The sequence below is a fragment of the Engraulis encrasicolus genome, chromosome 19 (genome assembly GCF_034702125.1).
Source record: "Engraulis encrasicolus isolate BLACKSEA-1 chromosome 19, IST_EnEncr_1.0, whole genome shotgun sequence".
NCBI classification, from domain to species: domain Eukaryota; kingdom Metazoa; phylum Chordata; class Actinopteri; order Clupeiformes; family Engraulidae; genus Engraulis; species Engraulis encrasicolus.
This window is the reverse complement of record NC_085875.1, coordinates 37,158,740-37,171,239: the sequence shown is the minus strand read 5'-3', so window position 1 is coordinate 37,171,239 and position 12,500 is coordinate 37,158,740. Positions and strand designations below refer to the sequence as shown.

Sequence of the window (12,500 nt, the reverse complement as noted above, 5' to 3'; positions counted from 1 at the left end):
TGTTATGTTTTAATATGGTAATTGGACTATATCTAATTAAATATGCATTAAATTTCAAAATGCAAAACCTAAAAATCTGAAAAAGCCAAGCTCAAAATTACTCTTTTATTTTGTTTCTAGTAAGCCAGAAGATATCTTCAGAAGAGATTATGGACATCTGTTTTTGTTTTGTAGTAAATCTAAACATCTTTGTGCAGACACACCAGCTAGCATTTATTTTTTTCAAAACATGATTATTTAACATCTCTCTTACATAAATAATTGAGTTTTATGTGTCTCAAGTTCTTCCAGACATTCTTTGAGTCTGGTGGTATCATTCTTAGCATGTATCAAGGGCAAGGTCAGCTGTCCTCAAATCATAGCCTCTCCACAGAGGTGTCCTAAGGGCTGGTGCTGGGACTCCTATTTGCCATGTACCACATCACTGGGCCATGTTATCTGTTCTCACAGCTTCTCATACTACTGTTACACCGATGAAGCCCAGTTACTTTGTGCCAGATGACTCCACGGTCACACACATTTCCGCTTGCCTCTCTGAACTATCCACAAGTATGAAGGAATGCAACCTTCAGTTGAGCCTCGCCCAAATGCACTGCTGGTTATCCCAGCCAAAGATTTAGGTTGCCATGATATCGAGCTCAATATGGATTCTGCTACTGTTGCCTCAAATAAGGCCACAAGAAATCTAGGTGTCATTGTTGATGACCATCTATCATTCTCTGACCACATAGCCTCAGTTTCCCAGTCATGTCCTCTTTTTCATGCCCTAATTGAATACAAGGGCCTGACCCTTGCCTATGAATCTACAACAGGCCCTACTCTGGCTTACCCGAAAGCTATGCTAAAGCCCTATGTCCTTTCAGGACATTGTCTGTCTCCAGTACCAAACGTTTCACCTTGCCCTCTACACATGTAGTGGCTCCTATCTATTCAGTTCAGCTGCTGAAAGACCGAAAATACCTAGTGACACCATGATTCATCACTGATGATGTGCCCTGACAAACAGCACATGGATATTATCATAGCAGTAGTGTCTTTATCCACCCAAACAGCACTCCAAACAAACAGATCCTGAAAACATGTTAGTTCATGCCAATGTCATTATCATGTAGTAACCTTTATTTTAAAAAACTTTGATCTTGAAAATGACACCTTTCCTGAAGTCAGATTTTCCTAGATTTTTAGTATGTTATTAAGGACACTTAGAGGTAACAAAATCAGTTGAAAAACCTTTTGTATCAATTTTTTTGGGGTTAGGTCTTTTTTTTGCATAGATGTACTCGTCTACCATTAATACACGGCGTTATAAATTTGCTGTTTCCAGAACGGCAATGACTAAGTCATAGTGCATTACTAAAGGCCCTTTGCACTGTCATAGCATTGTAATACTATGGAACTTCAATGATTACAGCATGCCACAGGCGATACAGCGTGCATTAAGGGGCTACATCCTTTTGGACATGTCCTAATAAAATAAAGACATTTTAATCTAATGGAGTGCCTTTTCAACAGGATTTTTTACATTTTTGTTTTTACCCTTTTCAAATTAATTTGTGTTTATTGTCTTCCCTCAAGGGACTGAGGAGGCCACTGAATCCAAACTTCAAGACATTTTTTATTTGATTTCGTTGTTTATTTGATTTCATATTTGACCCTGTTGTCAGGGCATGCTGCTGACGTGTTCCACACGGCACTGCTCCCTGACTCCACCAAACTTTCCTTTAGGAGAAAACAGTGTGGCAGCTGAATGGGAGTACTTATAAAAGTGTGTGGTTGTCACTCACTGTGGAAAAAGGCACCAAATGCATTAAAGGAGTCTGTGTTGCAGGAAGGGGTGTGTTTACAGGTTTTTTAATGCACTGTTCAATGGTATAAGTGTGTCTTTGTGTGTGTGTGTGTGTGTGTGTGTATATGTGTGTGTGTGTGTGTGTGTGTGTGTGTGTGTGTGTGTGTGTGTGTGTGTGTGTGTGTGTGTGTGCGTGTGTGTGTGTGTGTGTGTAAGTATGCAAATACCTGTAATGGGGACACATACGGGGCACGCATTTCCTCAACCAAGATAGAGAATCCTGAAAACTGCTCACTTCCACTAATCTAACTAATCCTTGTTGTTAATGATGAAACTAAATGTACAAAAAACATTGCTTTATTAACACAATGAATACCATGTTTTTTTCAGAATGTTAGCGCAAAGTAGGAGCAAAAACCATTTTGACATAAAGCCACTGCATAAATATTTTGTGTTTTCTGTGAGAGCTATAGACACACCAATGACTGTAAACTTGCAGTGAGTGAGAACCGCTTGTTTCTACGTGTCTTGGTTTCCTGAACAACTCCAATCTAAATGGGGCTTGTTTTAATCAAAATCACTTTTTTTCAAGAAATGGAGACACTATGATACAGTTGTCAAACTTGAGCCCCGGGGGCCAAATCCAACCTGCAGTGTTATTTTACTTGGCCCACAAGATAATTTCAGATGTGTCTTACAGTTGGCCCACATACGCTATTAATAGTAATATGACTTGAAAAGGAAATGTTGTGAGTCAGCGTCACACAGGATTTAGGAGAGGGCCTAGGCCAGTGTGATAGTAAAAGTGCATCAGCAGAGATATCTCCCATTCATACACATATACAGTTCAACCAAACACAGTATGTTCTACGCCTGGAGAAAAAGATTAAAAGATCTGGGGTGTGTTTCCTGATAAGTGGAATGTAAACGATTCTACGAACGTTCTTGGATTTTCTAGCCCTGTTTCCCAAATACGTGAATGTGCATGCATAGCTCCGAAGATCGTTATTAAATTGCTCTTAAGAGGCGTTGTCTACACCTGTGGTGCTGAAATTTACCAGTGTTATAAAATGTAAAATATAAAAACCACTTAACGCAGTTTATGTGGGCCTTGTATTTTTTAACGTTATAAAGTTAAAGGTCAGATGTCAGGCAGTCCAGTTTAAAGTCAGGCAGAATTTGGTTATATACGTGTATTTTATTCACTAATAACCTGCAATGTCGTTGGTGTTGGACATTGTGATGCCGCGCTTCGCTCCACGTGCAAACTTTGGTCAATTTCAACACCACAACTTACGAATGATCTTAGAAGCTGTGTACGCGCAAGTTCACGTACAATGATGTTTGGGAAACAGGCGTAAAAAATCTAAGAACATTCTAAGAATCAATCATTTACGTAGTATATAAAGGTACACTGTGCAGAAAATGGTCAAAAAAGGTACTGCAACTATGCTGCTCATTGAAACTGGATTGCCAATTGCCAAATTTGATCTTTTCGTGAAAGTTTATTAAGTAATAAACTTAATGTTTCTAGTATGGCCCAACTACCCAATTTTGCCCAATTTTTGCAGTTAAAAATACCTATTTCTGGAAATGCAAAAAGGCGGACCATGGCGGATCATGTAGGAAAAGTGCAATTTTCCCAGTTGTAATGAATACTTAGAATTTGATGGTGGTGGTAAGTATTCATGAAAAAGGTAGCATTAGTGGTTGGGTAGCATGAATTCTGGAAATAAACAACTAAAAATCTTACACACCTAAATTACATCGTTATCGGGAAATGCACTTGTATGAATTGTAAATCTCCTAATATAAGAGAGGTTAATGTTTCATTTAAAATAAAGCCACTAGACACTCTATTACTAGATTCACCACTTGCATACCCCGGTAAGAGTTGCCATAAGACCAGTAAGATTAAATCTTCTTTCTGTAATACGCCCCAGGTATGTGTGTGTGTTTGTCTGTGTGTGTGTGTGTGTGTGTGTGTGTGTGTGTGTGTGTGTGTGTGTGTGTGTGTGTGTGTGTGTGTGTGCCCGTGTGTGTGTGTGCGCGCGCCTGTGTGTGTGTGTCTGTATCTGCGTGCATATTTTGTAATTGTTATGATTTGTGTATATTTGCTTGTATGTCAGGTATGTCTGCATTGCTGTTATGACTTGCGTATATTTGCTTGTATATCAGGTATGTCTGCATTGCTGTTATGATGTGTGTACTTTGTATATTTGCTTGTATGTATGTCAGGCATGTCTGCATTGCTATGGAGGCTCTGGATCAGCTCCTCATGGCGTGCCACTGCCAGAGCATCAACCTGTTTGTGGAGAGCTTCCTCACCATGGTGCGCAAACTACTGGAGGCAGACAAGCCCAATCTGCAGATCCTCGGGACCAACTCAGTGAGTGACACATGCACACGCACGTGCGCACGCACGCAGACGCACGCATGCGCACGCATGCACACGCACACACACGGCACAAATCATGGCAATGGAATCGACTTGTAGTAGTTTGTCATTGCTTATGCCTTCATCATGTTTTCTATGCCCATCTGCTTTCTGTTGAAATGCATTTATTTATTTATTTCGGAAGTGTGCTCAACTCCAAACTATTTTTAAAAAAAGGTCTTCGGGTGTTAGCAACTGGATCATTACATTTATTGTACTGTAGATAAGCCGTGCTCTCGACTGCACTGGAGTCGAGTGAGTTAGCATGACAGACAGGCGGGCGTTTTGGCCTAAGCATTTTTCAGTGTCTTACAGAGAAAAAAAACCCCATCCTGTCTACATCCTGCTCAAGAAGGCTTAGTCCAAAACATCTGTAAATTAAACAGGGGTGGGCCCCTTAGCCTGGTTCTCACAGACGGTGCATGTGTGTAGGTCTAGAGCCCCCTGATGGAGCGGAGCTACACACACACACTACTGTCTGGTAGCGCTGCCATTAACATGCTCTTCTCGAGTAGAACATTTATTTATTGCTTTTATTGCATTTATTGCTTAAATATCAACGGCAGCTCGCATTGATGAGTCACAGGACAGATTCTAGACTATATTGACTCTTTAGAAATGAACAGAAAACGTTTTTGGAGGAATTTCTTGGTGGTGAGTTGCAATTTATGCACCATTTATTTTCTTACTCAAGAAGAGCATGTTAACGGCAGTGCTACCAGATGGTAGATTGTGTACACACACACAACATCTGTGAGAACCAGGCTACGGGCCCCTAGGACCACCCCTGATTTTGTTATTACTTTGAGGAGCAGAGTGGTTTGTTCACAGTGCATTTCCAGTAAACGGAAGGTGTAGTGGTCTTTTCTCGGCTCTCAGTCTGCCTGTGCTATTATTGCCTATCCACTTAAGAGCCATTATCACTGCTGGCAGCCCCATCCCTATAGCAACATGTCGTCCACATTATCAGTAGCCTAGCCTGGCAGTTAGCATGCATCCGCATTCAGGGGAAAACAGCAGAGAGGCATGAGAGGAGAGAGAGAGAGAGAGAGAGAGAGAGAGAGAGAGAGAGAGAGAGAGAGAGAGAGAGAGAGAGAGAGAGAGAGAGAGAGTCCCATTGGTCTGACAGCTTGTCCCAGCACGACAGGGTCAGACAACAGACTGGAGAGATAGCCCTCAATGTCATCACACTCCCATGGTGCATGTGTGTGTGTCTGTGTCTATTTATTGTTAGTATTTATTGATAGTGTGTGAAAGAGAGAGAGAGAGAGAGAGGGAGAGAGAGAGAGAGAGAGAGAGAGATTGCTGGCGGCATTAGGCCTCCGTATCACTGTGACGTGTCATCCCGACACCGGCCAATCCCCTTGCAGTATCCCGAGCAGATGTTGGGAATCTCTCCGGCAGGGGGATGGGCGTCTCCCATGGGTCATATACCCAACGTGATGGCCAACCATAAACCCTGCCTGCCTTATCAAACAGCACTCAATATTTATGCCACCGTTACAGACAAATCAATGCTGTCAGCTTTAATAGAAAAAAAAGGCAAAGCAGCCCGTTCCCAGCAATGTACGTTAGCAAAGGATCACATCTATTATATTCCTTTTTGTCATAAATTGACAGCCATTGTAGTAGGTTGCACATGGTTTGTGTATATCGGTGCCAGGTCCACCGACAGGGAGGGGGGGGAGGGGAGACAAAGTTTTCCCGGGCCTAGGGAGATAGGGGGCCCAAACTTGGGTCCTCATTGCATTGTATGTATTGGGTAGGGGGCCCTTTTGGGATGACTTTGTCCTGGGACCAGCAAAAGCTGTCAGCGGCTCTGATCGGTGCAATAGCAAAGCTGTTTCCGTAGACCCATTATGACATCTGGTGAAACAAACAGGAGGGCAGATGCAGATGCGGATGCGGTGCCTCAGAGAGGGAAATATGAAGGCTTTCAGATTAAAGACAGATTAGCGTACCTAAGCAGATATGGGACAGGAAGAGGAAGCGGGACAAGAACAGGAACTGGCAGGGCAGGACTGGGGGTGAAATAGGGCCCGGGCACTTCTGGCTTAAAGGGGCCCCTCATAATTAACGACACAGAGCTGAGTCACCGGTGAGCCCCGCACCATTGTGGGCCCCTATTTTCAGAAATGTAAAATATATACCTGTACATACATGTATTTCTAAAAATAGGGGCCCACGAGGGTGCAGGGCCGGACAGGAAATGCCCACTATGCCAGATGGCCAGTCCAGCCCTGAAAACAGGGCTTAAATAGCATTTCCGATGAGTGTGACATTGGGCGAGAGGTTATTGCATTAGTCACACACACAGTAATGTCTCTTTTACTAATTGCATTTGTATTCCATGGACAAATTCCATGTGTAATATGTAATATCTGTATTAATTTGATCAATATCTAATCTAATCTTACAAATGTGTTTGCGGCTAAGAAAATGAAGTTGCTTTTATACAGTATTTTTTTGTTTATTTGTTTTTTCAACGAGTCTCTTTGGTCTCTTGATCTAAGCCTATAGATCTCTGACAGATATGTAGTATGCTGTGCTTTTCTTTGATTTTCTGTTTGTTTATTTCCCTTAACGCTTTGATCTCACCTGTCTCTCATCAAGTCAGACACGGCCACAGTACATTTCTTGTTTTCCTCATTACAGTTTGTGAAGTTTGCCAACATTGAGGAGGACACGGCTTCGTACCACCGCAGCTACGACTTCTTCGTCTCGCGCTTCAGCGAGATGTGTCACTCCAGCTACGAGGACCCAGACATCCGCACCAAGTGAGAAAACACCCCATCTTTTTCACCTACACTTACATTTCACGCACGCACGCATGTACACACACACACACACACACACACACACACACACACACACACACACACACACACACACACACACACACACACACACACACACACACACACACACACACACACACACACACACACACACACGCATACACACACATTAACACCTGCACAAATACTCACACATGTACACCCACACAGACGCACAGGCACGCACGCACACACACACGCGCACACACGCACGTCTACACCCCAAAAGACTTCACACTGGTACATAACACTTACAATTTCAAACCCCGCTCCTCCTGATAAGCACTTCATGCACGAAGCGAGTCTCAAGTGCTCAAGGAACCATTACAGCTGGCAGGAGGGTGTGATGGGAAACCCACTTAGGTGCTACACTTTCTCGACCTGTGGTGTGGAAGTGCGCTCAACCCCAAGCAACTGAATCAGTACATTTGTTTAAAGGGGCATCGCGTAATATTTTTAGTAGTTCATTTCCTGGATCCATGCTGCCCATTCACAAATGTTACCTTTTTAACAAATACTTACCACCACCATCATATTCTAAGTACTCTATATAACTGAGAAAATCGCATACAAAGCGGATTCCAAAAAAGTTGGGACACTTTGTAATTTGTGAATAAAATCAAAATGCTGGCATTTTCAAAACATTCAATATGTTAACAAGGTAGTACATTATGCACAGACAACATACCAGTTGTTAAAGTCAAGCAGAATTATTGTTTTGAGGTAATTATGTGATCATTTAAAATTTCACCCTTGCAACAAATCCCAAAAAATTTGGGACAGGGCCAATAAAATGCTTTGTATATTGGATAAGACTAAACACAACACAAGGGATGAGACTGTTAGATACTTTGACTGATGGCATAATTTTATTCAAAAATTAGATATTTTGATGTGCGAGACATGATTTCAGCAGCTCAACTGATAGGTGTGTTCTTCAACTTGTTTACCTTTTTGTTATGCTTAATATGTGGCATATCCTGACTGCAAGAAAACAATTTTGTGACCTGTTTACTCTAACGATGTACCACACTGTTGGAATATAGTAGAGATTGAAATTTGCCACCTTTATGGGGCAATATCTAAAGGCGGTGCTCCAAAATATAATGCCTTGGTAGTAGTCTGTATGTATCATTCAACATTCATTTTAATGCTCTACATGAGTAAGAAGACCCTAACCAAGTCACCTCTGCACCCCCTTACCATCATATATGCTGTCTTTCAGACTGACCACTAAATCAAGCTGAAGTATTCATTTTCTATATAACCTGGAGGGTGCATGACTCCATAATTTTCAAAATGGATTAAATATTTTCTATTCTGTAATCAGAGGACAGTTTCACATGTCTCCTAGGTCCCTAGAATGAGCTTTTCCGCATGCAACACTGTTTAATGTCTGCATCATGCGCATTAATCAAATGTTGTGTTTATGGTCATTTTTTCGAGAGCTGTCATTGTTGGAGTGTCATAGTTTGCTTATTGACCATGAGTATGTCATAATCTCATAACTCGTGCAATGATTACACAGAACTCTATATTACGGAAATAGGCCTTATATGCCTGCAATTTTGATAATTCAATCTTTCTGTGTAATAGATAAGTAATTAGTCCTTCAAAATCTTCGCCGCTGAGTGCCATAGCCTCTATGTGATGGTATTTTATTTGTGCATTCATGTTGGCAGTCAATATAGTTCCTTTTAAAATATTCTTCCTTGTGTTGTTTTTAGAATTATCCAACTATTACAACATGTTTTGGCCCTGTCCCAACTTTTTTGAGATTTGTTGCATGGGCCAAATTTTAAATGATCACATAATTACCTCAAAACAATAATTCTGCTCAACTTTAACAACTGATATGTTGTCTGTACATAATGCTCTACCTTATTAACATATTAGATGTTTTGAAAATGCCAGCATTTTGATTTTATTCACAAAATACAAAGTGTCCCAACTTTTTTGGAATCCGCTTTGTACATGAAAAGGGGGATCTTCTTCATGCTCTGTCATTTTGAATTTCCAGAAATAGACATTTTTATCAGCAAAACTTACTGTGCTTTCGTCATACTTGTAAATATTGGTTTCTTATTCAGAAAATATTCATGAAAAGATCAAATTTGGCAATAGGCAGCACAGTTTCAATGAGCACCATAGTTGCAATACCTACTGTGGCCAGCCACCCTGTGCCCCCATCTTACACGGTGCTGCACTCTTGATTACAATTCTTGTATTTATTCTTTTTTTCTCTGGATAGAATGACAAACTCAATGACAAAATGAAATGTTGGCTCGAAGTCATGGTCCGAGCTCAATATTTACTCAAACGTGCGCACTTAATTATTAAAGCTAGACAAATTCCATAAACACCCATTCTCATCATGTACGGTCATTCAATGTGCTTGCATATATTCTGCTCTATATGAATGGAGGATATCACTACTGATGCACTTGCATGTGCTGTTACACCTGTCTAGGCCCATCAGAATTAATGTGATGTGCAACGTTTTGCATTCAATTCATATTACTGTTTGTAAACGGTGTAAGTGGGGGGGGACAACTGTAATATACATTTGAAATGATCTTGTGGGCCAAATGAAATGACACCGCTGGCCAGATTTGAACGCCAGGCCTGAGTTTGACATCCTTGGTCTACGTTAGTGATCTTCAGCGTCAAAACAAATGCCTGTGTGTGGTGTCCCCCTGTGTTAAGGATCCGCATGGCGGGGATCCGTGGGCTGCAGGGGGTGGTGAGGAAGACGGTGAATGACGAGCTGCAGGCCAACATCTGGGAGCCGCAGCACATGGACAAGATTGTACCCTCGCTGCTCTTCAACTTACAGGACGAGGCCGTGGAGAGGTGAGTTAACCCATTGATGCCTAGAGCACCTGCAAAAAAAAACGCCTGCTGAATGCCTACTTCGCCCTTGTTGGGAAAGTTGCCCTCAGCCTATAAAAACCTAAATGTCTTAGCCTCTGATGCAGGGCCGGCCCTAACCAATTTGGCGCCCTAGGCAAGAATTTAGATGGCGCCCCTTGCATCTGAAAAAAATACACTGCTAGAGTACATATACTCAAGAAGTCAAATAGCTTTGTTTTGCAATTGTTTTATTTAAGAATTTGTGGAAAATGTGGAATAGCAATAGGCCCACTTGATGCTGCTGTGTCACCATGTAGGTTGCCAGGGTGGAGGTAGCTGGAGGCCCACTTGATGCTGCTGTGTCACCAGGCTGGGTTGCAAAGGTGGAGGTAGCTGGAGGCCCACTTGATGCTGCTGTGTCACCAGGCTGGGTTGCAAGGGTGGAGGTAGCTGGAGGCCCACTTGATGCTGCTGTGTCACTAGGCTGGGTTGCAGGGGTGGAGGTAGCTGGTGAGCTTGATGCTGCTGCATCACTGGTGCTGGTAGAAGAGGTGGATGCAACAGGAGGATTGTCAAGGGTTGGATGGAGGAATCTAAGCATAGCATCTGAAAAGAAGAGAAGTAAACACTATTCAAGCAAATGATGTGAAACAACAAATAAAAGGATAACACAAAAAGAACATGAAATGACAAATAAATAAAAAAAAACATTTTTTAAACTATTGTCCAGCATATTAACAACAGCTAAAATGCTTGTTATACTAGTAATTGTATATTGGTAGGCCTACTGTATATTAGTAGGCCAGGCCTTATGATATCAACGTTATTGTAATTACAGTGGAATGCAAATAATCAAGAAAGCTTGCAAAGAAATAATCAACAATAAACTTAAGAATAAGTTAACTTATATCATTATTGCATATAGGAATGAACACAGAAGGAAAGTTCAACACTTTAATATGAACAGCAGGCTTACATAGCCTAATGTAGATGTCGTGCCAAAAAGCGAGTGCCTGCCAAAACACGAGTGCCCTCATTGAAACCAATGGAAACCAATGACCAATTTTTCAGATATTTTTTACCCATTTTTGCCGATAAATCCAACACAATTTAAGATGGAAAGCCTATCAATAAAGCATCTACATTGCTTCTGGAAGTATTACAAAGAACTGGTTACAATTTCGGTATTATTTCCATAAAAGAATCTAAGAATTGTCATAACAAATGATACAGTTTCATTCAAATAGCTCATATTAAGTGGAGGACGAGTACTGTTTCATAAGCATATTTTTAGTTCATAAATTATGTAATTAATTCTGCAAAAAATAGTATAATTTTCCCTCAAAAAATTGCATTGGTTTCAATGAGGGCACTCGTGTTTTGGCAGGCACTCGCTTTTTGGCACGACATAGACACGGGGGAATAAATAGCATTTAGATTAACAAAGTATTAAAGCCTAGGAAATAGTTAAGCTAACCAGATGTCAAAATACATGGTAGGCCTACCCTACTACTACTAAACAGCAACACTTGGTGGATAATAAATGGACAGAGGAAGATAAGGACTACTGATTTCCATTTTAGCTTGCCTTGGGCTCTTCTATCAAAGTCAGTCAGGTGTTACTAGAAAAGTCTCCCTGCTTTCATAAATAGATGCCGTTAGCACGAGCTAGTAGTTATTGATTAGCGATATGATGTGCTAACAGTTTACCGTTCTCAATTAATATTCCTTGTGTAACAGGAAACATAATCATCATGGCATCATCTTTACTGTACATACCTTGGTCTTTGCTGCGTTTCTCCTCTTCTTCTTTCCTTTTTTTTCTTCCCCTGAGCACCGGACAGTTTATGACGTCTGGACATTGTCCAATTTGACCTGACGTTTCAGGTCAAACAAAAACGGCCAACTCCCCAAGCTGCAGGTAAAGTCTGTTTAGACAGAGGGAGGTTGTGGAGAGGCAGGGAGACTCTTAAATAATATAGAATCATCGTCATTGTTATTATTATAGGTATTTCTAAACGGTAAAATGAATAGAAAAGAATGATACCACCTTTCAAAATAGAGGATATTTTCCCCTCCCCAATTTCTGGCGCTCTGGCGTTTGATGGAGTTGTAGTCAGGGGTGGTCCTAGGGGTGGGCCAACCAGGCAGTTGCCCATCGTGAAACTCTGCCCCTGATGACATTGCAAAAATTGCGTATTAACGTGATATTTCCTTGCAATTGCCACACTATTGCTATATTAACATGATAGCATGATATCGTGGTATTAATCAGCCGTTATAACTTAAAATGACTTAAACTTAAAATGACAACTTCAAAAGACTTAAAATGGTTTCAGATGTAGCCTCTTAGTGCAGATGAGGTCGCCGGTGAACCATTTCACTATTTGCTGAGAATACTCATCACTACATAATAACAACATTGCTATGACAATACAGAGAGCTCTCGAAGAACATTATATATTGTGCGAGAAAGAGGGCCCAAGGCACTCTGAAGTAAGGTTTCTTCTTTCATGGACATCAAGCCACCGTGTTTCGGTCCTGTGTGACCTTCTTCAAGGGTCATTTGCACCCACATGATGGAAAT

At 41.2% G+C, this 12,500-nt stretch overlaps 1 protein-coding gene across 2 annotated transcripts in view; it reads left to right on the top strand.

Moving 5' to 3' along the window:
* efr3ba (EFR3 homolog Ba (S. cerevisiae)) overlaps window positions 1–12,500 on the top strand; it is a 48,263-nt gene that overhangs the window by 10,878 nt on the left and 24,885 nt on the right. For both annotated transcript variants that reach the window (XM_063184301.1, XM_063184304.1), the window contains 3 exons: window positions 4,025–4,175; window positions 6,879–7,000; window positions 9,767–9,913. In XM_063184301.1, the coding sequence (XP_063040371.1) occupies window positions 4,025–4,175; window positions 6,879–7,000; window positions 9,767–9,913 (420 nt within the window). The remainder of the gene's footprint in view (window positions 1–4,024; window positions 4,176–6,878; window positions 7,001–9,766; window positions 9,914–12,500) is intronic.